This window comes from Sycon ciliatum, chromosome 7 (assembly GCF_964019385.1).
Source record: "Sycon ciliatum chromosome 7, ocSycCili1.1, whole genome shotgun sequence".
Lineage (NCBI taxonomy): Eukaryota > Metazoa > Porifera > Calcarea > Leucosolenida > Sycettidae > Sycon > Sycon ciliatum.
The window spans coordinates 35,310,090-35,336,922 of record NC_088649.1 but is presented as its reverse complement, the minus strand read 5'-3'; the positions used below and the strand labels follow the sequence as shown (position 1 = coordinate 35,336,922).

Sequence of the window (26,833 nt, the reverse complement as noted above, 5' to 3'; positions counted from 1 at the left end):
AATGGCAGATGCCACGAATGCGTTTAACACGCTGAACAGGGAAGCATGCCTGCGCAACATGCGTCACCTATGCCCATCCCTGGCGACAGTCGTTATTAACAGCTACCGACAACCCGCAAAGCTGTTTGTTGGGGGCAGCGTCATCATGTCGGCAGAGGGCACCACCCAAGGTGATCCTATCGCGATGCCGATGTATGCGCTGGGCATTCTACCCCTCATTCGTGCTCTCTCGGCTGAGGGAACGATCCAGATGTGGTTTGCAGACGACTCCTCCGCGGGCGGCAGAGTCCAACGACTACGCGCTTGGTGGGATATTCTGCGACAGAAAGGACCGGCATATGGGTACGTACAACCGTGTAATGGCGTGGATTCGCTGCCGACTTGGCTTTGCTCTGGTTCGCTCCAGCATGGTTTGTTTACGTGGTGCTCGGCGACGCCCCATGCGCGTCAGCAATGTGGCGGATGCATCTGCTACCTTGGTCGTTGCCGAGGCCCGCTGCCCTGTATAACTGACTGCAAGTGGTTCCTAAATCAGTTCCTATTCCTCATTGTTGCTTCTTTTTTCCCCTCTAGTTTTCTTTTACGGTATTATAATTTCACGGAGAAGGCGGAGAGCCCGAACGTGTGCAGTTTTATGTTTATTATTTGCCATGGCGACCCCCGTAAGTCCAAATAACTGGCAGGGCAGGGTTGGGCCTTTTTCTTTCTTCTCGGATTTATTTTCATGACATGCTCACTGATGGTAAAAAAAAATATATATATATATTCGGTAGGTAACACCCTCGTACTTAGTAGTAGTAGTAGTAGTAGTAGTAGTAGTAGTAGTAGTAGTAGTAGTAGTAGTAGTAGTAGTAGTAGTAGTAGTAGTAGTAGTAGTAGTAGTAGTAGTAGTAGTAGTAGTAGTAGTAGTAGTAGTAGTAGTAGTAGTAGTAGTAGTAGTAGTAGTAGTAGTAGTAGTAGTAGTAGTAGTAGTAGTAGTAGTAGTAGTAGTAGTAGTAGTAGTAGTAGTAGTAGTAGTAGTAGTAGTAGTAGTAGTAGTAGTAGTAGTAGTAGTAGTAGTAGTAGTAGTAGTAGTAGTAGTAGTAGTAGTAGTAGTAGTAGTAGTAGTAGTAGTAGTAGTAGTAGTAGTAGTAGTAGTAGTAGTAGTAGTAGTAGTAGTAGTAGTAGTAGCAGCAGCAGCAGCAGCAGCAGTAGCAGTAGCAGTAGCAGTAGCAGTAGCAGTAGCAGTAGTAGTAGTAGTAGTAGTAGTAGTAGTAGTAGTAGTAGTAGTAGTAGTAGTAGTAGTAGTAGTAGTAGTAGTAGTAGTAGTAGTAGTAGTAGTAGTAGTAGTAGTAGTAGTAGTAGTAGTAGTAGTAGTAGTAGTAGTAGTAGTAGTAGTAGTAGTAGTAGTAGTAGTAGTAGTAGTAGTAGTAGTAGTAGTAGTAGTAGTAGTAGTAGTAGTAGTAGTAGTAGTAGTAGTAGTAGTAGTAGTAGTAGTAGTAGTAGTAGTAGTAGTAGTAGTAGTAGTAGTAGTAGTAGTAGTAGTAGTAGTAGTAGTAGTAGTAGTAGTAGTAGTAGTAGTAGTAGTAGTAGTAGTAGTAGTAGTAGTAGTAGTAGTAGTAGTAGTAGTAGTAGTAGTAGTAGTAGTAGTAGTAGTAGTAGTAGTAGTAGTAGTAGTAGTAGTAGTAGTAGTAGTAGTAGTAGTAGTAGTAGTAGTAGTAGTAGTAGTAGTAGTAGTAGTAGTAGTAGTAGTAGTAGTAGTAGTAGTAGTAGTAGTAGTAGTAGTAGTAGTAGTAGTAGTAGTAGTAGTAGTAGTAGTAGTAGTAGTAGTAGTAGTAGTAGTAGTAGTAGTAGTAGTAGTAGTAGTAGTAGTAGTAGTAGTAGTAGTAGTAGTAGTAGTAGTAGTAGTAGTAGTAGTAGTAGTAGTAGTAGTAGTAGTAGTAGTAGTAGTAGTAGTAGTAGTAGTAGTAGTAGTAGTAGTAGTAGTAGTAGTAGTAGTAGTAGTAGTAGTAGTAGTAGTAGTAGTAGTAGTAGTAGTAGTAGTAGTAGTAGTAGTAGTAGTAGTAGTAGTAGTAGTAGTAGTAGTAGTAGTAGTAGTAGTAGTAGTAGTAGTAGTAGTAGTAGTAGTAGTAGTAGTAGTAGTAGTAGTAGTAGTAGTAGTAGTAGTAGTAGTAGTAGTAGTAGTAGTAGTAGTAGTAGTAGTAGTAGTAGTAGTAGTAGTAGTAGTAGTAGTAGTAGTAGTAGTAGTAGTAGTAGTAGTAGTAGTAGTAGTAGTAGTAGTAGTAGTAGTAGTAGTAGTAGTAGTAGTAGTAGTAGTAGTAGTAGTAGTAGTAGTAGTAGTAGTAGTAGTAGTAGTAGTAGTAGTAGTAGTAGTAGTAGTAGTAGTAGTAGTAGTAGTAGTAGTAGTAGTAGTAGTAGTAGTAGTAGTAGTAGTAGTAGTAGTAGTAGTAGTAGTAGTAGTAGTAGTAGTAGTAGTAGTAGTAGTAGTAGTAGTAGTAGTAGTAGTAGTAGTAGTAGTAGTAGTAGTAGTAGTAGTAGAAGGAGTGTTCCGTGTTTTTGAAGGCATTGGTTGGCCGTATTCTAGAGAAAAATGCTGATTTGGTGTATTCTGTTGTTGTCAATCATTTGCGATGCCGTTTGTCATTCTGCCTACTTCGCTGGTGTATCACCTGTTTACGTGGCTCTAGGTCCTCCTATCGCTCTAAGCGCTCGGCGAGCTTTGTGAATGACTGCCGTGTGCTCTCTAGGGCATAGTTTTTCTTTGTCATCATCTCGTATAATGTCAAAATGTGATCTAAAGTTTGTTTTCCGGTGTCCTGAAGTTTTTTCTTCTGTATGAATCTCGGTTTCAATTCTGGCGGTGTTCAAGCAGTTCTGGTTTGGATGTTTTTCTTTCCTTTTCCTTCCCCTTTTTCATGTATAAACATTGCTGTTGCCATTAATATTTGTTATCTTTCTATTTTGTTACAATTTTGCTGTTCGCCTTTTGAATTCATTGCCCTCCTTGCATTCACATCTTCATTGCTTTGTGCTTTCAATAAAAACACATTTCAGTAGTAGTAGTAGTAGTAGTAGTAGTAGTAGTAGTAGTAGTAGTAGTAGTAGTAGTAGTAGTAGTAGTAGTAGTAGAGACATGTCTGTCGACCATGCATTGACATGCCCTACAGGGGGCTACCCAAGTCTGCGACACAATGAGCTTCGTGATGTGCTGGTGGAGGTGATGACTTCTGCCATCCCGGATGTTCAAACAGAGCCACCGCTTTTGCCGTTGGATGGTGAACAACTTCACGGCGCTACCGCTAATCGTGCTGCAGAGGCTCGATTGGATATCCGTGCAAGGGGCTTTTGGTCGCCACAGCAAGATGCATTCTTTGATGTGAGGGTTACTCACCCCTCGGCGTCTTTGCTGTCGCGACAGGAAGTCCTTGCACAGATTTCCCGGAATGAACATCAGAAGAAGCGGGCCTATCTTCAGCGTGTTGTCGATGTCGAGAGGGGGTCATTCACTCCGCTCGTATTTTCGACAAACGGCGTATGTGGCACGGAGTGCTCTCGTGCATTGAAGAACATTGTTCAGCTGGTGGTTAACAAGCATAGTGACCTCCAGTACGCTGTTGTGATGGCACAGCTACGCTGCAAAATTGCATTTGTTTTGCTGAGGTGGTCAATCACGTGCCTCCGTGGTTGCAGAGCGTCTTACTTGAGGAAGAGAATAGGCCCATCTTTTCTCGACCAATGTCGCCTTCTGTCCATGTAACCGCCTTCGGTATTCATATGTTGGCCTATTTAACATTGGCATGCTCTGCGGATTTGTAGGCATGCTAGGCAATTTAAATATTATCCTGCAAAGTATTTTGTAGGTGCTTGACTACTATACTACGTCATGTATTACAATTGGTACATGACTTAATAATAGCCGTTTGGCATGGTACAATAACCTTTTTTTTGTTATATTTTTTATTTTTAATGGCTTTCTCTTCTTCCTCGGATGGTTTACAATTATTTGTATCACAATTATTTGTGGGTTCAGCAATAAAGGATGTGACTAGTAGTAGTAGTAGTAGTAGTAGTAGTAGTAGTAGTAGTAGTAGTAGTAGTAGTAGTAGTAGTAGTAGTAGTAGTAGTAGTAGTAGTAGTAGTAGTAGTAGTAGTAGTAGTAGTAGTAGTAGTAGTAGTAGTAGTAGTAGTAGTAGTAGTAGTAGTAGTAGTAGTAGTAGTAGTAGTAGTAGTAGTAGTAGTAGTAGTAGTAGTAGTAGTAGTAGTAGTAGTAGTAGTAGTAGTAGTAGTAGTAGTAGTAGTAGTAGTAGTAGTAGTAGTAGTAGTAGTAGTAGTAGTAGTAGTAGTAGTAGTAGTAGTAGTAGTAGTAGTAGTAGTAGTAGTAGTAGTAGTAGTAGTAGTAGTAGTAGTAGTAGTAGTAGTAGTAGTAGTAGTAGTAGTAGTAGTAGTAGTAGTAGTAGTAGTAGTAGTAGTAGTAGTAGTAGTAGTAGTAGTAGTAGTAGTAGTAGTAGTAGTAGTAGTAGTAGTAGTAGTAGTAGTAGTAGTAGTAGTAGTAGTAGTAGTAGTAGTAGTAGTAGTAGTAGTAGTAGTAGTAGTAGTAGTAGTAGTAGTAGTAGTAGTAGTAGTAGTAGTAGTAGTAGTAGTAGTAGTAGTAGTAGTAGTAGTAGTAGTAGTAGTAGTAGTAGTAGTAGTAGTAGTAGTAGTAGTAGTAGTAGTAGTAGTAGTAGTAGTAGTAGTAGTAGTAGTAGTAGTAGTAGTAGTAGTAGTAGTAGTAGTAGTAGTAGTAGTAGTAGTAGTAGTAGTAGTAGTAGTAGTAGTAGTAGTAGTAGTAGTAGTAGTAGTAGTAGTAGTAGTAGTAGTAGTAGTAGTAGTAGTAGTAGTAGTAGTAGTAGTAGTAGTAGTAGTAGTAGTAGTAGTAGTAGTAGTAGTAGTAGTAGTAGTAGTAGTAGTAGTAGTAGTAGTAGTAGTAGTAGTAGTAGTAGTAGTAGTAGTAGTAGTAGTAGTAGTAGTAGTAGTAGTAGTAGTAGTAGTAGTAGTAGTAGTAGTAGTAGTAGTAGTAGTAGTAGTAGTAGTAGTAGTAGTAGTAGTAGTAGTAGTAGTAGTAGTAGTAGTAGTAGTAGTAGTAGTAGTAGTAGTAGTAGTAGTAGTAGTAGTAGTAGTAGTAGTAGTAGTAGTAGTAGTAGTAGTAGTAGTAGTAGTAGTAGTAGTAGTAGTAGTAGTAGTAGTAGTAGTAGTAGTAGTAGTAGTAGTAGTAGTAGTAGTAGTAGTAGTAGTAGTAGTAGTAGTAGTAGTAGTAGTAGTAGTAGTAGTAGTAGTAGTAGTAGTAGTAGTAGTAGTAGTAGTAGTAGTAGTAGTAGTAGTAGTAGTAGTAGTAGTAGTAGTAGTAGTAGTAGTAGTAGTAGTAGTAGTAGTAGTAGTAGTAGTAGTAGTAGTAGTAGTAGTAGTAGTAGTAGTAGTAGTAGTAGTAGTAGTAGTAGTAGTAGTAGTAGTAGTAGTAGTAGTAGTAGTAGTAGTAGTAGTAGTAGTAGTAGTAGTAGTAGTAGTAGTAGTAGTAGTAGTAGTAGTAGTAGTAGTAGTAGTAGTAGAATTTATTATTTTGATAGGGAAGGCCCTACAGACGTTGCCACATAACCCAAGAGTGTGCAACTCCAGCTATGGGGTCTGCGACGGCAGAACTTCAACTTCTTGGTTATGTACTCTTGGTAATATCCTATACTTATTGGCGTCACGCCATCGTGGAATAAAAGAATAATAATAATAATAATAATAATAATAATAATAATAACATGTCCAGTCCACCACAATCAGTGACGGTCGTAGCTAGGTCGGACGGTGCGTTGACCCCGTTGAACTTTTGCTACTACAGTACAACGCCCTCTACAAAATTCCCCTGTTATTTTGCACAGAACCATCATATACATTAGCAGCATATGTGAGCATAATGCGGCATAATATATTATGATAACTTTTAGCATAAAATTGGCATAATTCCGCAATTTTTTCAGCAATGTGAAAAGCATAATTTAACGAAAATATTAGCATAATCTGTCAAGGCCTACAGCACCCCGAAGACTACAACTGGTGAAATTTTGATTTTTGCCCCTTAACTTCCCCTTTAAAAGTCGGAACGAAACTTTTTTAGCACTTTTTCCAACCCTGCCCCCCCCCCCCCCCCCCGCCCGTAAAAACGAACGTTCGATTTTACTGCACTACGACCACCAGAACACTAGAACTCTACTCCAAACCACAAACGAATGCAACCAAAACAATAGTCAAAAAGTCGAATTATTTATTTTGACCACTTCGCAAAGTAGAATTCCCCATGTACCCATGGCTATGGCATAGGCATAGGGTCTACGGCAAGGCAGTAAACATGGTCAAGCTTTAGTTGGCCTCAGCCCGAGGTTTTTGCCGTGAGCTGACGGCGTCTGTTCTCAAGGCTAGCAGGCTCAGGCTTACCTCGCCCTTGAAGATGGTGTAGCGGCGGACCTCCTCTTCTTCGGTACCGTACATCTTCTCGAACTGGGTCTTGAAGGTATCCCACTCCTCGGAGATCTTTAGCTCCTCCAGTACGGACTTGGCCGATACGGCGGCGACCAGCGCCAGAAAGATCAAGCACTTCATCTTTGCGAACGAGCGAACGGAAGCGAGAGAGATGAAATTTGGCGAACAACAACAAAATAGAAGGAGCAAAATCCTGACGGCGGCTCTGTTGATGTTACTACAGTAGAACCCTCAGTGAGCGTATGCGTAGCTTGCAGTTTTTTTAGTAGGCTTTGACGCTATCAGTCCATTCAGAAAGAGATGATATCCTAGCTTTTGACAAAGTATCAAAAGCTAGGTTAAAGTATCCTAGCTTTTGGCCACAAATGGGTCAATTTTGAGTTTTGTCACAATTGTTTTGGCAATCCCCGGACCCCCATATGGCCATGCCAGAATTCTCTTCCAATTGTGTTTTTGAAGTCTATTTCTCCCAAGAGCAAGCCACGACAAGAATGCAATGCCGAGCGCCGAATGCAACATTTTGAGCGGTCACTCACGCGATGATCACGAGAGGGTGCGCAGTTTCCATACATAGGCGAATGATACACGATCGCAGGGTGCCCTGGCTGCAGCTTTGGTAAATGGTTGCCAGGCTCATGACTTGTAATCTCGCCTCCAATAGTGCTAGCTTTAGAATATCAGTGTTTCTTGTATTAGTTTTAGATCTAATAATGTTCACCTTCGTTTCCATTATGTCCCTTTCCTTTCTACTTTTATTATTGGCTCAATACCCGAGTTCACCTTTATAGTACCATAAATATCTTTCCTTTGTTGTCCAATTATCATTGTAACTTGTAAGAACTCAGATGGTGAGCCAAGGAAAAATTTGTAACATCGCATAACTTGTGCCCACAATTTCCCATGTTACAAAACTATCATTGGGATGAAGATTTCTGATGATTATCACGTGAACGACGTTCAAATCATACAAACAATGTTCTGATTTGAACGTCGTTCTCATGTGATAATCAATAGAATGAATTGTCAAAATTATTGTTACAGTGTTCTCGTGGTATGTGTGCGCTCATTTTACTTTCTTCGAAATCATTATGATCAATAATTATAAGAGAAAAGGACATATGGATATGAGTTAAGAGTAACTCTCCATCACTGTAACATGATACAGTCAGAAAGTGCAATATTATTGCACTTTCTTTCTTAACTCGTATCGATATGTCCTTTTCTCTTCTACATTAATTTTATTTATGGCTCAACATCCGAGTTTCAAATCAATAATTATTGTAGTATTTCGGCGTCCTCATTGGTGTAATACCCCCGTGCTCAGATTTGTCCGTAACAACCAGGCAGTAGTAGATATGGTATTAAAATATACTACTCCCTGGTAGCAATGCACCCCCAAGAACGGAATAATCTGATGCACGCACGCCTGCCGGGTGCGTGCTCGCGCAAGCAAGTGCAACAACAACGCGCACAGAGTCCAGTATCGATTTCACGAAAGAGAACAAAACGCTCACAGCGGCAATTCGCAAACAGCATCCCAGAACTGGCCCACATAAAAAAATAAAATAAAAAAATTTCACGGTTCGCGTGAGACTCGGCCAAAGGCCCACATAAACTCGGAGAAAAGTCAAAACTGTCGAACACAGAGACATACATGTACATGATCACGCACAGTGACGTTGGCAGAGCGAGACAGTAGGGAGGTTCCGGAGTACGATTTTTCGTGCCAAAATCCGTAGAGGCGCTACGGATTTTTCATGCGTCGTTTTCGAGCAGTGAAATGTTCCGGAGTACGGAGCTTCGTTGTTTGCCGTCATTGCCTAGGTTACGATCCCAAACACGTCACATTCCCGCGCTATGCCTTTTTATTTTGAAAATTTGTGCCGAAATCAAAACTTTCCGCGGAAAATCCATGTTTCTCGTACCAAATTTGTACTCGAAAAATCTTTCTGCACCCGATGACGCAAAATCTCCATACGAAACATGGTTCGTATGAAAGCCAGTCCACACGGATTCTCCGTGCCGAAAAATCGTATGGAGCACGCCTGGAAAAAATCCGTAGCGCCCACACGGATTTTCGCACGGAAAATCGTACCCCGGAACCTCCCTAGTAAACCTTGACAATGCCAGTACAGCAGAGAAGAACAGGAGAATGAGAATAAAGGGGACGACTGCTGCTACTGCTGAACACACTAGCTACAGTGTACAGTTAGACTGGTATGCCAGTTGTCGGATTCAGGACGGGAGTCACATAATAAGTTCTTTTCTTTTTCTTTTCTTTTTTTCCTTCTCTTGCCATGGAGGGCTAACGCCCCCTCCTTTACATTGGCTTCTGCCATTGGACGGTGAAATAATATAATATATTAGGCCACACCGTTTTTTATCTGTGTTTCGCGTCCCCCGCGCGCATGTATTTTCACAGCCGGAGTTAAAAAAAACAAAAAACGGAACAATTTTTTTTTGAAAATGCAATACAAATTTAATGCAAACCCAGAAAAACGGAACATGATTGTTACACGTAAATATTATGTTGGCATCAATTAAATATTTGTTCTATTTATCGCATGATTGTACTCAGCAGTCGCCACCTGGTGTGAGGAAGTTGCGCAGCTCACGACCATCGCTGCATCGCAGCCACAGGCCGCCTACTCCGCCTTCACACAGGGCCTGCAAAACAAGTGGTCCTTCCTCTGCCGGACCTCCTCCATCCCGCCATCCTTGCTTGAACCGCTGGAACACGCAATCAGCGGTCGGCTCATCCCGGCCATCACGGGTCAGGCTCCACCTGGGACAACTGTTCACTCCCTACTCTCTCTGCCTTGCCGGCTTGGGGGACTGGGTATGGCAGACCCTTGTTCAGTGGCTGAACAGTACACCTCATCCCGAAGGATCACGGCTAGCCTCGTGTCTCGCCTGCTGGAGCAGGAGTCGTCCCTTGGCGACTCTCTGACTCAGCTCCGGACGGTCAAGGCGACGGTTCGGGCCGAGAAGCGGAGCGCGTTCAAGTCTATGGCTGACGCTCTTCGCTCGGATCACCGGGAGCTGGCCCCTGTTCTCGACCTGGCCTCAGAAAAGGGTGCATCCAGCTGGCTGACCTGCCGCCCCCTCAGCCGCCATGGTTTCACACTCAGCAAGGGAGATTTCCGGGATGGCCTGTGCCTCCGGTACGGCTGGACACCTCCTCGGCTCCCAAGCCCCTGCGTGTGCAGTAAGCCGCTGAATGTGAGTCACGCCCTGTCGTGCCCGTTTGGTGGCTTCCCGACGCTGCGACACAACGAGGTGAGGGACATCACTGCCAGAGCTCTGAGGCAGGTCGCTCACAACGTTACAGTGGAACCCCACCTCCAGCCCGTCACCGGAGAGGCCTTCCGCCATCGCACAGCTGTCACGGAGGAGCAAGCTCGGCTGGACGTTGCGGCTAGTGGTGTGTGGGGTGGCCGATTCGAGCGCATCTTTATTGATGTACGGGTGTTCAACCCTTTTGCGTCTTCGAATCGTGCCACCTCCCTCGCTGCTAGCTACAGACGCCATGAACAGGAAAAGCGCCGGAAGTACGAGGAGTGAGTACGTGAAGTTGAGCATGCCTCCTTCGTGCCCGTTGTGCTCTCTGCCTCTGGTGGCTATGGCAAGCATGCCAATGCTCTTTTCACGCGGATCGCCTCTCTCCTGGCTGAGAAGAGTAAGGAGCCATACGGGCAGGTTATCTCCTTGCTGTGCTGCCGCCTTGGGTTTGCCCTGGTGCGTTGTGGTGCTATGTGCCTGCGTGGCTCAAGGAGCATGTTTGCTCCTGCCATGCCTGAGGCTGCGTTTACACGGAGACGAAACGAAACGAAACGGAACGAAAACGGGCTGGCCTCGAATCGTTTTCAAACCGTTTACACGAGAACGGCAAATCGTTTTGAACCGTTCACACGAAAACGGAAAACGGGCGAGCAGGCTGGAGTTAGTACGTGCTGGCTTGGCGCAAGGGCGGGAAGTAACACGTTAGTTGGAGTTGGTACGCGCTGGTGGTCGCAAAGCTTTTTAAAGGTCAGGTATTTCCCGCGAAATATAGTCCCGCGCGGAATGGTTTCCATGACCGTGCTCCGTTTCCAATCGTTTTCACTGTTTTCACCGTTTACACGAGAACGAAAACGTTTCAAAACACTTTGAAGTGCGTTTCCATTTCGTTCCGTTTAGGTATCGTTTTCGGGCGTTGTCGTGTAAACGATAGTAGTAAACGCAATGATTTCGTTCCGTTTAGGTCCTACTTCGTTGTCGTGTAAACGCAAATCGTTTTCAATCGTTGTCGTGTAAACGCAGCCCGAGTCCCCTGCTGTGCTAGTGGCGGCGGAGGCACGCATCCAGTGAACCTGCACAGTGCAGTGATCCTACTGAGTGACAGACTCTGTAAATACTGTATATGATGATTCGTTTTTATATATGTGTTGATTCTTCACAAAATGTGTTATTTTGCCCGTACAAGAGGCTCAGTTTTCCGTGTGACTCAGCTCACACACATGTACATGTCATTTGTACATTGTGTGTGCAATAAGCTGGGCCACAAGTCACACAATCATGCTGCCTGTGTTTGGACCACACGCCACATGAACTGGCACAAGCATGGCAGAGGCCTAGAGGGGATACATGTACACTCATGTATATCATGTACAGTGCTGGCAACTGAAATCCGACATGTCAATGTTCATGTTAATGTACATGAACAGACAGTCAGTGCCGCGTCGCTTCACTGTACACAAATGCAATGCACGTACACTGTTTTTTTGTTTGGATGGCTTTTTTAATTTTTCCCCCTCCCTCATGCTCATTGATTTCATCAAATAAGGTGACGCGAAACATAGAAAAAAACGGCGTGGCCTTATATAAAATAAACACACTTGAGAGGGATGAGAAGCGTTTCTTCTGTAACTCTGAGTTTCACGGTTTTAACCGATCATCAGACAGCAAGCTGACCACAATTTTCAGAAGATAGGATTGATATAGGCTGCAAGCTTGGATCATAGCGCGAATGGATGATCCGGGCTGATAGTGTAAGGAAGATTGCGCCACAAAAGCAGCAGCAGCAGCTGTGGCGGTGGCAATCAGCTATTTTTTTATTTTTTTAACTTTGTTTTACTTCACAAAATCCAAACGGGAATTTCTTCCCAATGACAAGGTAGCGAAGATCTTAAGAGGGAAGAAAAAAAAGAGAGAGAGAGAGAGAGAGAAAAAAAGAAGGAAAGAAAAAGTGTGTATGCACTGGAAATGATAGTCAGCTGGAAATCGGATCCATTGTCAAACATGGCATTTGCTACTGTTCCATGTAGTCAACGAGCAATTGCGTAGGGTACTGCTGCAGCTTTGAAGGTCTCCAGAGTTGTGCTGGAGCGGACGTCTCCAGGTAATCTGTTCCATTTACCTGTAGCGTTGAAGGCGTACCTCGACTTGCCAGCGTTTGTTCTTGCAACTGGAAGACTGAGTCCGTCCTGCTGCTGAAGGCGGGTTTCTCTGGTCATTTGTGGAGTCATTAGTTCTGTGACGGACTGCGATGTCTCACCGCGTAGGCTCTTCCACACAAGAGCTAAGGTGTTCTGGTGGAAGTGCTCTGACACCTGGAAGACTCCCAGCCGGGTCAGCAAAGGTTCAGCTGAGTGTCGCGTGGGCACACCGTAGACAGTGCGGACTGCTCGATTCAGCAGAACCTGCAGCCTCCTGGTCTCAGCACTCGACAGTGAGCCACTGAAAGAGGGCGAGGCGTATAGGGCGTCTGGCAGTACTACGGAGGTCACGTACCGTGCCCTTGCAGCTTCACTGAGGCAGCGGCGTGCGCGCCAGAGTGCCCCGATTTTCTGAGCTATACTGATGGTAGATAAGTTACAACATCACACGACAAAGGCGTGTGCGAGCGTTTTTTTTTTAGACGGCGTTGTCCCGGCGATGTGTGCTTAGGCGATCGGATAGCTGGCGTCCGTGGTGATCCCGCACATGTTGTCATGGTTACGTGCCATCCTGATGTATCCCTTGTCTCCCCAGCTGGTACCCCAGGTGTTCTTGACCAGCCAGTAGTCCTGCTCTTCCTCAACAACACCGTAGCCGAAAACCAGGGCAGCGTGATTCGGGTAAGCGTTGGTGCACTTGCTGTCGATCAGGACTCCGTGCCTGTAGTAGCGGAAATGCGTCGATGGCAATCGACACTGGGCCAACCTGCGATACGACAGCCGGCAGGAACAGAAGAGAACACACAGAGAGTGAAGAGTATTACAATTACATGTATACGTTTCTATACATCGCCGAATGCAATCAAGTGCTTGGAAATACATCACATCCAAAACAGACTGTAGCACTTTCCAAACATCCACACCGCTATTTTACATCATCAGATTTCTTAACGACAACAAGAGTCAATAAGCTGACCGGGAAAGCTGCAACAGCCATGATGACACGGTGGTTGAACACAGGGAGTCTTAAAATACCGGTATTTTACGACTCCCTGGTTCAACAGACACGATGGTCCAACAGAGTAGAAGCGCAGTGGGCCGGCCAACAACACACTATGCTGTGGTGCAGCGAGCAGTAAAACAAACAGTTGGTGGACAAGCCATTGATTGTGCACTCTCATTGTAATATCTAAAACCAAAGAGTGGTATATACATGTATGATAAAGCTTTCTTATCTTTAGTCGGATATGTTCTCCTAAGACACAGCTTCTAATATGGGCCACCATGCAGAGAGTATTCTGTTATGTGTAAGAAAAGTACTCACCGAGGCAACAGCCTCCTGCAGGGCGCTCTCGGACTTGCGCGGCAGCATGTCCTTGTAGCTGGTGAGGGTGGCGCCGACGTGGGACTCCCTGAAACGGCATGTACCGGCCTTGGCCGTGTAAGGGTAGCTCTCCTATGTGTCAATGCCGTGGTTCTCGATGATGTACTTGAAGCCATGGTCCATGAAACCTCCGCCACAGCCACGATCAGCCTCCTTTTGGTTGCAGTCAATCAGGTTCTGCTCGGACAGCGAGACAAGGTTGCCAGTCTTCTTGAAGTGCTGGCCTTCGGTGGAGCCGGTTGTGCTGAACGCCCAGCTGGAGCCGCATGCACCCTGCGTGTGAGCACACAACATGCACACACACACAACACACACAACACACACACACACGAGTAGAAAGTATTATGGGTGTACCAACTAACTGATGTCATCGATGACGTCATAGCGATTTTACCCTAAACCGGGGCGTCTCACGTATGCGGGTCAAAAGGTTACACACTGTCTGCATCAACCGGTGAGTACCAAAATGTCGATAGTTTCCCACTCCTCGCGATGCTCAGAGTACTCACAGTGTGCTCGGATCAGGTGGAAGTTTCTGGAATCAACTAGAACCGGCGGCAAGTTTGAACGGGACGCGGGGTCCATGGCCATCATCTTTAGCGGTTTTCATATGAATCGCACACGTTTCAAAGAGATGTAGTACTCACGTCACCGCTTTACCCGCTTCACATCCTGAGCGGCGGACTTCAACCAACGAACAACTGGGCGGGGATAAAAGTGATTGGATCCACCTTGATCAGTCCCATTCAACTATCAACCATCAAGATGCTGTTTTCATGCTCCGTCTGTATGAAGACCGCGACCGGCCTCCAGCTGTTCGTGGACCGCCTGAAGTCCAAGGGACATCAGGAAAAGCTGGAGGCCGGTCTGCAGTCCGAATTTCTCTGCTCATGGGAAGTGATCTGTCGTGCAATTCTCAATTCTCCGTCTGCATCAACCGGAGAGTACCAAAATGTCGATAGTTTCCCACTTCTCGCTCAGAGTACTCACAGCGTGCTCGGATCCGGTGGAAGTTTCTGGAATCAACTGGAACCGGCGACAAGTTTGAACGTGACGCGGGGTCCATGGCCATCATCTTTAGCGGTTTTCATATGAATTGTGCACGTTTCAAAGAGATGTAGTACTCACGTCACCGCTTTACGCGCTTCACATCCTGAGCGGCGGACTCCATGATCATTGCGCAGAGTTTTAATGTTGAACTGCGCGCGCGCGCGCGCCGCACCCTTCAACCAACGAACAACTGGACGGGGATAAAAGTGATTGGATCCACCTTGATCAGTCCCATTCAACTATCAAGATGTTGTTGTCGTGCTCTGTCTGCGCAAAGACAGCGAACGGCCTCCGGCCGTTCGTGGATCATCTACGATCCAAGAACCACAGAAAGAAGCTGGAGGCCGGTCTACAGCCTGAGTTTCTGTGTTCGTGGTAAGTGATCTGTGGTGCAATTCTCTTTATTTGAAATACCAGAGATCTTATACATGTTTTTATCTGTTTCCTTCCATGCAGCGACAACGAATGGCGAACATTAGAAGAAATGAAAGATCATTCTGGAACGTCAAGGCATCTAAATCACTATTTGGAAAAACTCCAAAACTTCTACGGGAAGATATCATGCAAGAGCATCATGACGCTGAAAGAAGCTGAGATCGAGCTGTATAAAGTATAATTAAAAATTTTAAAACCAACATATCTGTGCTAAATGTGTGTCTGGATGGGGGTCGAGTACTCATTTGATTGCATGCTCCGAGTCGATGGGTTTGGCATGCCGAAGTGCGATATGATTGACGTAGTGGGTAGCTGCAAGTTCGTTGAACAGAGTGGAGGCAAACGTATGACAGTTGTTTGTTACAACGTTGTAAATACCCTTGACGAGATTGGAGTCGTAGAGGAAATCTATCAGATCCTGCAGATTTACATGTGATTTGTCAGCAATAATCTCCTCTATCGGAGTTTTTCGATTGGTGCTTCGATAGGAAGATCTCACGCTTGAACGAGTCTTTCCTCTGCATATGCTGACACCGTCGGTTGTTTTTTCCGCCGACCACCACCAGTTTCTCGTTTGAAAGACGACGAAAGCGTGGAAAGCAATCAAATCTGTCGGTTGAAGGCACCACATGGGAGTTTTGTAAATGCCCGCCCAGATGATGGTCTCTTCACCTACCAGGGGCTTGAGATAGGTTTTGATATCGGCGCTGTCGATTCTCCACGCATCTTGTCCGATTTTATTCACGTTCGGGTGGAAGTACACGGCTTTATCGTAGTTAGCACCTCCAAATTTGTGCACGAGCTCCGAAAATCCGGACGAGATGTTCGTGCACGAGGCAGACAGGATGACGCAACCCTGTTGACAAATTGAGCATAATGATGCATGACGAAAGCAAGTAGAGTCTTTTTATACCGGCTCCTACGACCAATGAACACTCGTCGGCTCTGTATTATAGACGGATGCAGACGGTGCACCGACGCCCTTTCTAGGACATCATGGACCTGATGCATGCCAGAAAAAAGATGCTATCAATCTCGACAGCGCCTCCTAGGCGTCGACAGACATCTGATTAGTTTTCTGAAGAAAACAAACATTGGTGACTTTCTCTCAGCTCACTTCAACCTTCATCCCCTGCAAGAAACGTTACATTCCCTGAAGAAATCCTGTTTGTACAAAAGTCTCAACTATGCTATTGCACGATCATGCCTCCTATTCGATTGCAATTATATCGTTCAGAAGCGTTTACGCACCTTCCTTTCACGCAGCATGGTGATTATTCTGTAATATTGTTTCGTGAACCGCTATAATCGTGAACGATTGCGAGAGAGATCAGCAAACTGGACGTCGCGATGCTGGTGCTTTCTGCACCAGTCTCTGGATGAGTTCACTGAAATTCTGCGAAGGAAACAGCGACTACGGCGATTTCAATCCGCCAGGAGGCACTCGAGAACGATTGCCCAGGAGTTGCTGGTACTCCGTGACAATTCTCCATCGCATTGTGGTGTTGATTGCAGCACCAGGCATTCTCTGTGTTGCGCAAGAACCAACAGGAGTTCTCTGACGACAAACTTTGGACGCGAAATGCGCGAGTCGACTAGGATTTTGAGGCGTACCAACTCACTGACGTCAGCAATGACGTCATAGCGAGTTAACCCTAAAACCAGGGCGTTTAACCCTATTTTTCCGATTTACGGTAAATTTGTGCGATTTAACCTAAAATCGGAGCGTTTTACATATGACGTCATCGATGACGTAATGCGTTTTAACCCTAAAAGTCGGGCCATATTAACCCTAATAATCCCGGTAACCCTAACCCTATCAACATGGCGATAGCCCTAACCCTATCACTATGACGATAACCCTAACCCTAGTGCAATCACCATGGCGATAACCCTAATATTCCTGGTGACGATAACCCTAACCCTATCAACACGATAACCCTAACCCCAGGGCTGTCACCATGGCAATAACCCTAATACTGTAGAACGGGTAATTTTAGCGACTATTAGCGTTTTCCCATTGTCAGCTGGTTTAGCAGCGATTTTACTCACGGATCACCAGTGCACTACTAATGTCTCAACGGCGACTTGAAACTTTAGCGAAAATGAGTCGATCGCTAAATTCGCTAGGGTTTTTACGTCGCTAAAATGACACGTTCTACAGTATTTCTGATGATGATAACCCCAAGTTAACCCTAACACCATGACGATAACCCTAACTCTAGGGCTATCACCATGGCGATAACCCTAATATTTCTGATAACCCTGACCCTAACACCATGACCATAACCCTAATATTCCTGATAACCCTATCACCATGACGATAGCCCTAAATTTTACTGGTGGTGATAACCTTATCACCATGACGATAACCCTAATATTTCTGGTGAGGATAAACATAACACCATGACGATAACCCCTAATTTTAATTTTTCTGCAGACAATAACCCTAGTAGCCCTCGTAACCCTATCACCATGACAATCCTATTACCATGCCAACTCTACTCTTTTATGTGTGCGGGTGCTACAGTTGAAGAAGTCCTCGTACCATTGCTTTTTGTGTACAGATCACCACAACACTCAGCAAACCCTACAGTCCATTTCAAAACTATAGACGCGTAGGGTTTTTGAAATATTTCAAATTTGGCTGGAACGTTTTGAGATTAGTTTTCGGAATATTGCTCAGGTCCGCTCCACAATTACTCTCATGTAGTTTCTAAATGATTGGATAACAAACGCCCAATTTGGAAAAAAATTATGCACAAAGTGATCACAGATTTTATGTGGTATACATGTAGATGCTGGCATAACGGTTTGGCTAGGTACGCGTCTATAGTTTTGAAATGGACTGTAATAAGCATCTTACATGTATGTGTGTACAGGTCCTACATGTATATACCCTATTAGCAAATCTCGTTGTTATGTGCACAGATCCTATCGTTATGCTAACCCAATCACCATCGCAGCCCCCATCATATCTACTCTTCAAGTTTGATGACACCCGTAATAACTCAATCACCATCACAACCCATACGTGTCTACAGGTACTGTAGAGTTGTTGAAAAAAATCCTCCCCCCGATTTACCTAACAGCAAGACTTAGTAAACTATTTTTACTTACCTTGCACGAATTTATACAACAATTCAATCGGGGGGAGGGTCATGCTCATCGCCAGGTAAGATGCACATGTGCATTCACGCGCAGATGTATGACGATAGTGTTGCAGCTGCAAACGATGAAAAATTACCAAACAAATAAATATATCCATTAGATGGACTTAGAGTACGAGCAAGAATTGTGTACGATCGTAATCGGGTAGACATGCAATGGCCGACGATCACATACCTCGTACGAAGCAATGGCGCAAGGAGATGAAGAGGGATGTCCATCTCTTGTCCGACTAAACGACTAGGCTAAAATAATTCCAGGACTACATGAAAGAAAGGAACACTGTCACTACGAAATGATTTGAGGAATTGAAGATCGCTTCAATATACGTGCACACCAATTGCTCCGATGAGTTTGAAATTTTGCATCAAACCACAAAGTGGAGTCATATGGGATCTGGCTGGACTGGAGACTACTCTACGATAATACTATACTATACTACTGTACTTTATAACACTCTATCTCAGACTGCACGGAATTATGGGTTGTTATGATAGTTATATTGTCGGACTCAGAGAAGCACAAAGAGGACTGGGATAATTACAAGGAGAAGACTCGGAGAACAACAAGGAGAACCACAATAAAGGCACAAGGAGAAGCACTGGGAGAACAACACTGCGCAAGCGCAGCCTTCCGGGTATGGGGCTGTTAAGTGATGACGTCACAGTTCCTTCGATACGCATAGCAACGATCCCACTGGGGACAAACAAAAGTAGCGTCGTCTCCACCGAACCAGTTGTCATAGGCAACATATAGGAATCGTGTACATTTCTTCGTTTCTTCTTTGCTGTTTTCAGTGAGTGTTTTGTTTTCTCTTTGTCCTTGATCTCGACGGTGTTGTCGTGCTCATTACCTTACTGAGACGTCTCTTGTGACTGTAGCCAGTGTCACGGAGGATTTTATTGGCGTGACGAGGTAGATCGCCGAGATCGAGCGTGAAAAACGCTCTGCATTAGTAGCTCCTGTAGAATGTCTTCTGGGATGGCGTATCCTTGGTCAACAAAGCCAAGGTGCAAGACAGCATAAGAGATCGTGTAAACGATGTGAACTCCAAAAGGTAAGCTCCTGAACAAGTGGAAAGATATGTGTATTTACAAACTCTCTCTTCATCCATCGATTGCCGCTATGCATTGCATTTTGTCTGCACAGATAATCTGGACAAATAAATTATATATAATATTATTGTAACTGGAGAGTACAATCGTGCTTGGGACCCATCCCAATGTCATCACATGGCTGTGGTAACTAGTGTATACCTGCACCTGGGAGAGTTTTTCCTCAACTGAGACGGAGTGTAGGTGGATGGATTATGAGAAATGCGAAGATGTGGAGTAAGTTGTGTCGAAGAAATGTGTAATAAAATAAAATTTACTTTACACTCAAACATACACTGTACATGTACATGTAACATCATGATACTGATTATTCCATCTTCATATCTCCGCAACAGGTACGCCATACGCACCAAATACATGGTGTGTGTGCACGCTCGCGCTTGCGTGCGCGCGTACATGCACACACTCTCATGCGTGGCCGGATGAACAGACCACGCATTTGCACGAGGTGTCCGTTATGTCATTGGAGTGCTGTACTTTATGACTTTATTCCAAAATAGTATGTCTTGCCCCTGTCAAATGGAGTTTGTGTCTATGCTCAGCGGGTATCGGGCCACGACACCACACTGCAGTCAGCGCTTGAATTAAAATAGCACTTCATGGATTATTTTAACTAATTTCCTTTGCGTTTACATGTACTTTGTTGAGCCCGTGGTTTCATTTCTGTGTTCTGTTATGATTGGCCTCTGGAAATAATCAGAGTGGATGTCATTTTTTGTCATATGTGTGTGCCTTGTGCAACAGGTTCAAGGCTAGATGCACTTCACATTCGGCGTGCGATCTCGGCGTCTGGGACCTGATAACGTCTTGGTTGGATGGGTAATCAAGGATGATACTACTCGGCACACCAATGTACATGTCAATGTAATTTTTTACTTTTTCAGAGCTGCACTATTTACAGACGAATGTGTCTGTTAGAGAGGAAATAAATCGTATTCACAAACAAGTCCCACTTATTGTTTCTGTTCGTAAAAGGAAATTGCAATTTTTTGGTCATATTGTTCGTTCCGGCTGTTTGTCATTGACTGTTCTTCAGGGTTGTGTTGCTGGAGGTCGTTGCCGAGGCAGGCCCAGAATGTCATGGCTTGATAATATTATTTCATGGACTGCACTTGACGTGCAGTCCCTGCTCGCTGCTGCACGCGATCGGTTTTTATGGCGCTCACTTGTTCATACTTGCTCTGTGACGCCCCGACGGCCTTAGGGCTATGGGCTTGTGATGACTATTTACGTCTTGATGCTTACTTCGGTGCTAGCGTGTTTCCCCCGGATTATTTCTATCATCATGCGTGTTCTTGGGCTGAGCGAGCACATGCACGAGTGTGCAGCTATAACCCCGTGTATCTTTGGTTACACTTTGTTCTGCAATGCATGTACCTTGTAACAGTATGTGCTTGCACTGCTTTGTGTGGCCTGCGTATTCCAGGACTATTCAGTGCATAAGACCCAGGTTGGTTTGGTTGCCGGATGATCTCTTGTTGCGTCGCTCTGTGTTTTGTATTCATCAATTTTTGGGCTTGAGAATTGAGCTGGTGTGTGGTTCCCAATATCAAAACATCATGCTGGTGCTCTGTGTTTTGATTATCGACTGTCCGAGCAGTCGCGATTCATTACCAGAACGGTCAACACTGTAGTCTCTTGACGTGTTTGTCTTTTTGTGTTTTCGCCGGGGGAATTAGCGGTGACGTTGCACATAGAACGGCAGTGTTGCATCACTGGACGACCCTGCCTCTGACTTCATGTCCCCAGGATCTGGTGCAGATACACCAGACAGTCACTTCCTGTAAACACGCAAACAGCAAAAGAAGAGATCCCGCAAATCAGGAAAAACCATTGTGGAAAATATCGAGTAGATCATACACCATTCAATAATCTGGAGTAATTACAGTGAGACAAACACTTCACTGCTCTCTCTCTCTCTCTCTCTCTCCATCCTTCCAAAATACCCTGTAACAATTTCCTAGAATTATTTTATTTTAATATTATTCTCAGGACATCATTCTGAACATAATAACTTCTTCCATGGGTCTTCAATCACCACGGAGGGCGAGAATATATCTAAGTCATGCAGTTTACGGGAGGTGCGAGCTGTCATGGATATAGAGGCTGATATTATTGTGCCAGCGTGAGGGCAGAGACAGAAAGAAGACACTGATTTCTTGAACAACTCACCTACATATAATCGAATCCACAGGGAGCGCTCGTACTTTGATCCATCAGGACGCGAAGAATCTTCAAAGCACTCTCAAACACGGAGTTTTACAGTGGGCAGCCAATTTCACAGCCATTATGAAGGCCCTCGACGACTACAGGAGATTTGTAGAGGAAAGAACAAGGAGTAAACAGCGACAACAATCGCTTGAAGAAAAAGCAAAGAAAAACTGCTCTCTCTCCAGTCATTTAGATGCTGTTGCCTTTGACAACTGGTTCCATCCAGAGGACGCGACTTTTGTTTGTCCCCAGTGCTCTCCGTTGCTATGCGTATCGAAGGGGCCGTGACGTCACACTTAACAGCCCCATAGAGCAGGGAGTCGTAAAAAAAAAAGTATTTTACGACTCCCTACTAAAGAGGGAAAGAGGTGCATGCAGTAGGAAATAGGGTGAGCGGGAAAAGGGGTGCCCGCAGTTAGTGAGACAGGGTGAGCGGGAAAAGGGGTGCATGCAGTGCAGTGCATGCAAGGGAGGCAAAAGGGTCAGCAGGGCAAAGGTCAGCCGGGAGTGCATGAATGGGTATGCCTACAGGGATGTGCAGATGTGGTGCTGTTGTGGTGCTATGCAGGGAGTATTATAGCATTATCCCATGGTACGGTACTATAGGCCTGTTTCAGCAAATCAGGAGCCTTGCTGACCGGGAAATAATAGCCAATACAATCCCGCGCGAGATGATATTCATTATTAACTGGGTTCACTTTTACCGTACCTACTACGGTGCACCCTGCATTGGCATGCCCCCACCCCCTCTCGATTCGATGCAATGCATCTTGCCACTGGAGCCTTTCGATCAGAACCCAGCGACAAAATGCACTACACAGAACCGTGAGAGGGTGGGAGCATGCCAATGCACAGTGCACCGTCGGTACAGTAAAAGTGAACGGAGAGAACTTACCTCCGCGACTACGACCAAATCCAGATTCCACACAAACACCCTGACCCTGCGCCCCTAGCCACGGAGGCCCTGATACAAGGTGTTCCCCCTCCTCAGCCTCATCCGGTCAGGTTCTCTGGTCTCAATCGTGACTTGGTGAGAAAGGCGGTACTCAACACTCATGGCGCAGCCGGCCCGTCAGGTGTAGACGCTGAGGCATGGAGGTGGATGTGCACAATGTTCTCCGATGCGTCTGACTCGCTATGCGATGCGCTGGCAAGCTCTGCTCGAAGTGTGGCGACCGAATTGGTCGACCCCCGATCGCTGGAAGCGTATCTGGCATCCCGACTCATCCCCCTCAACAAGAACCCGGGGGTAAAGCGGGATTCACAGAAGCTTTTTTGTGATGCGACGCGATCTGCGATGGATGCGTGCGATGCGAACTCGCGAAATACCATTCACAGAAGAAGTCAGCGATGCGACAAAGTTTTGCTGATTTGGGTACGTCACCATGATATTCGCGCGGTTTGACACAACTTGTAAAAATTTATAGGCAACTCTTGCACCTTTGTACAACTTTGCTGTAGAAAAGGTCAAAATCGTACACCAAATCGCTTGTCGCATCGCATCGCATCGCAAAAGTTGAGCCAAGCTCAACTTCTGCGATGGCATGCGATGGCCCAGTTGCGGCAGTTGCGTGGGGTGCGACATGGCTGCGATTTGGGGTTTTCCCGGTTTCGCGTCTGTCGCATCGCGTGTCGCATCGCAAAAAAGCTTCTGTGAATCCCGCTTTACCCATTGGAATTGGCGAGGTGATGCGGAGAGTGGTGGGCAAGGCCATCCTGTACGTAATTGGTCAGGATATTCAAGAGGCAGTTGGCACCCTTCAACTCTGTGCAGGCCAGGACTGCGGGATCGAGGCGGCGATACATGCCATCAAGAGTACATAACCCCCCGGGGGTTATGTACTCTTGATGCCATACAGCAGGCGTTCGACCAGGAGGATACGGTCTTAATGGCAGATGCCACGAATGCGTTAAACACGCTGAACAGGGAAGCATGCCTGCGGAACATGATTGTTACACGTAAATATTATGTTGGCATCAATTAAATATTTGTTCTATTTATCGCATGATTGTACTCAGCTCACACACATGTACATGGCATTTGAACATTGTGTGTGCAATAAGCTGGGCCGCAAGTCACACAATCATGCTGCCTGTGTTTGGACCACACGCCACATGAACTGGCACAAGTATGGCAGAGGCCTAGAGGGGATACATGTACACTCATGTATATCATGTACAGTGCTGGCACCTGAAATCCGACATGTCAATGTTCATGTTAATGTACATGAACAGACAGTCAGTGTCACGTCGCTTTACTGTACACAAATGCAATGCACGTACACTGTTTTTTTGTTTGGATGACTTTTTTTATTTTTTTCCCCCTCCCTCATGCTCATTGATTTCATCGAATAAGGTGACGTCATGACGCGAAACATAGAAAAAAAACGGTGTGGCCTTATATAAAATAAACACACTTGAGAGGGATGAGAAGCGTTTCTTCTGTAACTCTGAGTTTCACTGTTTTAACCAGGGAGTAGTACAATACCGGGAGGTGACACGGCCACACATTCAGGCGGGCGAGCTTTGCCTCAGGTCACTTTTCTGTGGAGCGCTGTGTCCCGGGAAACGTCACGAAATATCGTACTTCGCGCGCTGTGTCCCGGGAAACGTCACGAAATATCGTACTTCGCGTACCATTTATCGTAGCATTTCGTAGCATTTTTAGCTGCCGATACGTTCCGCACCGAACACAGCGAATTCGATCTCGCTATCAGTCTGGCAGAGGAGAAGGGAGCATCAAGCTGGCTTACCTGCCGACCCATCGCTCGCCATGGCTTCGCTTTGTCGAAGGGGGAATTCCGGGATGGCCTCTGCCTCCGTTACGGTTGGACGCCTTCTCGCCTGCCCACCACCTGTGTTTGCGAGAAGGCATTCACCACTGCTCACGCCTTGTCCTGTCCTTTCGGTGGGTTCCCCTCGATCCGCCACAACGAGGTGCGTGACATACTGGCAAGCTCATTGAAGGGTGTCGCCCACAACGTCGCAGTGGAGCCACATCTCCAACCCCTGACTGGGGAGCAGTTTCAGCTCCGGTCAGCATCAACCGAGGATCAAGCTCGTTTGGATGTGGTGGCCAGTGGAGTTTGGGGGGGGTCGGTTCGAACGCACTTTTATTGATGTACGGGTGTTCAACCCTTATGCGTCTTCGAACCGCACCTCCTCTCTCTCTGGCTGCTACCGGCACCATGAGCAAGAGAAACGGCGTCGATATGATCGGAGAGTCCGAGAAGTGGAGCGATCCACTTTTCTCCCCTTTGTGCTCTCTTCCACCGGAGGATGCGGCAAGGGTGCCGCTGCACTGGTGAGCCGGATTGCACATCTCCAGTCGCTACGTGGGAGGGAGGCGTATTCTGTGCTAATTGCCCACCTCCGCTGCAGGCTGTCTTTCGCCCTGCTGCGTTCGAGTGTCATGTGTCTGCGTGGGGCTCGCCGAGTTTGGCAGCCTCCAATGGATGGCTGTGCCTCCCTGGCTGTCGTGGAGGCTAGGGTGTCCCGTTGAGCCTTGCCCCGTGATTGTGCGGACTATGCTATGCTTCTCTTGCTGTCTGATCACATGCGACGTCATCATTATGTGATTTGTTTTCAATCCTTCCGCCATGGCAAATTGTGTTTTGTTCGCCCGTAAAAGAGGCTTTTACTACAAAAAAACAAAAAAAAAAAAAACAAAAAAAAAATTTCGTAGCATTTTTCAAAAAAATTCATAGAACGACTTGAAGAGAGTGGCAGAATACTGTCAAGAAGTTTTCGAGCAGTACTTTTTGAAGTTTGTTTTGACGATGTAGGGAACGAATCCATCAGTCTTTGCTGAGTGATGAGGATGAATCCTACGAAGGATATCAAGTAGCAGCTGGCCTTCGCACGGGTACCTTCAGTGTGTCCAGTATTTACGTGGGCGGCTTGTAAGAGTGAAATTTTCTTCCTAATTTAATTTGTATTACATTTAGTTATTCACGTCGTTTCTAGGGGAATAGATAATGTTGACTCAAGTTTTAGTCACAATGAACAACATGTTTCAGGTATGGCTGACCCGTCTCAAGATAGTAAGGCTATTCCGAATCCAGATGCTATAGTCGTCAGAGAGAAACACAAAATAAAATAAATTTTATACTGCAGGGGCAGCTATTCGCAAATGTGATAGTATCGTTCTTCTCTGCTGTTGAGAAATCATTTCCAGCTTGCGGCTGTCCATGTTCTTCATGTGACGATGGACAAGAGGCTGTATGAATCAGAACAAACATAAAACCACACAGGCTTCATCGATATGTCTGTGTTGTGCTTTAGTTTTGCTGCAGGTTTTATCAAACAAGTCAGATGCGATCTGCGGATAAGATATTTCATTTACGTACACTGTGCAGATTTATAAGCCTAGTTGGTGTGCATGAAGAGCATTGAAATTGTTCTGGTGTGTGCGTGTTTGGCCGTTGCTTTTTTGGGCGTACTTTTATGTAATTGGATCTGTTTTTCCTCCATCAGCTTATTGTCATATAAGCATATAAAGCATGGGCTTACTTGGCTATTATTGAATGACTGTACTCTGCTGTCTGACTTACGGGTAGCACTTGTTGGTGAAGAGATTGTCATACACGATGCGCTGTTATTCGCAGCAGGCAGTGACTTCTGATGACGTGTTCTGTGCAGTAGATGGCATACCAAAAAGAGATAAGCCATGTTATATCCGACGTCCACCTTACACATATGGTAGAACTGTGCAACTAACCTTGTCAGATGAGAGTATTTATCATCGTCTATACAAGGATGATCTTCGTCAATGGGGTGCGCTGTAGAACACGCATGAAAACAAATACAACCCCAAAACGTAGTTTCAGTATTGCTTCAGTGTCATATTTATAATCAACAATGTTGTATTGCAGAATTATTACCCTTCTCATGATTGCTATTGCTCAACACGCTAGGACTGCATAAGTACACACCAACATCCCCAAAACAAAATGCATTGAAACCACTTGAAACCACTCCTGCTATATAATTTGTTTACTTTTTGGGTGAGGAGCAATTGGCGTTGGGCAGGCAGACTTCGCAGCCGCACCCAAGTCGTCGCTCTTCCTCTTCTGTCCACGGGTTCTGGGGGTTAAAAAAGCAACAAAGCAAGCAGGCCTGGCCTCATTCAGTGCTGAAAACAAGTGATCTTGAACATTATGTTCAAGTCTATACAAATTAATAAGTTTCAAAATTTTCAGAATGAGTTTTACAAAGAGTTACATAAGCTAACACGTTGAGATGAAGTAGAATGGTAGACAAATAGGTATACTTTCGAAATATCCCAACTTGGTGAGGTGTCCGAGTGGGTCCAAATGAGAAATTCAGGTTCGTGTTACACCATGTCAAGATGAGAAAATTCCATCACGTTACTTACCTAGGATAGCGTCCTCCATATTCGTCACTTCCATCCATTTTGGGAAGTCGAGACTTGGCAGCAGTGTGGACGATGTACCAGAGTAGCTCCCAAAAAAGGCTCGAGCTGAAAAGAACAAGTGGCCGCTTGTCACGAAGGGATACGTCTGGTCTTCTCGTCACTATTTGAAGGTTTCTCATCGCTGTCAAAAGAGCAA

The 26,833-nt window shown here is 45.2% G+C and overlaps 1 protein-coding gene and 1 pseudogene across 2 annotated transcripts; both read right to left on the bottom strand.

Moving 5' to 3' along the window:
- Nucleotides 1–11,671: 11,671 nt before the first annotated feature.
- Nucleotides 11,672–13,575, bottom strand: LOC135821416 (cathepsin L-like; annotated as a pseudogene).
- An 11,582-nt stretch (nt 13,576–25,157) lies between these two features.
- On the bottom strand, nt 25,158–26,758 carry LOC135820678 (uncharacterized). 2 transcript variants are annotated; one of them, XM_065333691.1, is made up of 5 exons: nt 26,638–26,758; nt 26,260–26,345; nt 25,981–26,041; nt 25,814–25,893; nt 25,158–25,479 (listed from the first exon to the last, which is right to left on the bottom strand). In XM_065333691.1, the coding sequence occupies exons 1-5, from the start codon at nt 26,673–26,675 to the stop codon at nt 25,337–25,339; spliced, it is 408 nt and encodes a 135-aa protein (XP_065189763.1). In that variant the 5' UTR covers nt 26,676–26,758; the 3' UTR covers nt 25,158–25,336. The 2 variants fall into 2 exon arrangements, with proteins under 2 accessions (XP_065189763.1, XP_065189762.1); XM_065333690.1 differs by lacking the exon at nt 25,158–25,479 and having other exon boundaries at nt 25,629–25,893.
- Between the last annotated feature and the right edge of the window lie 75 nt (nt 26,759–26,833).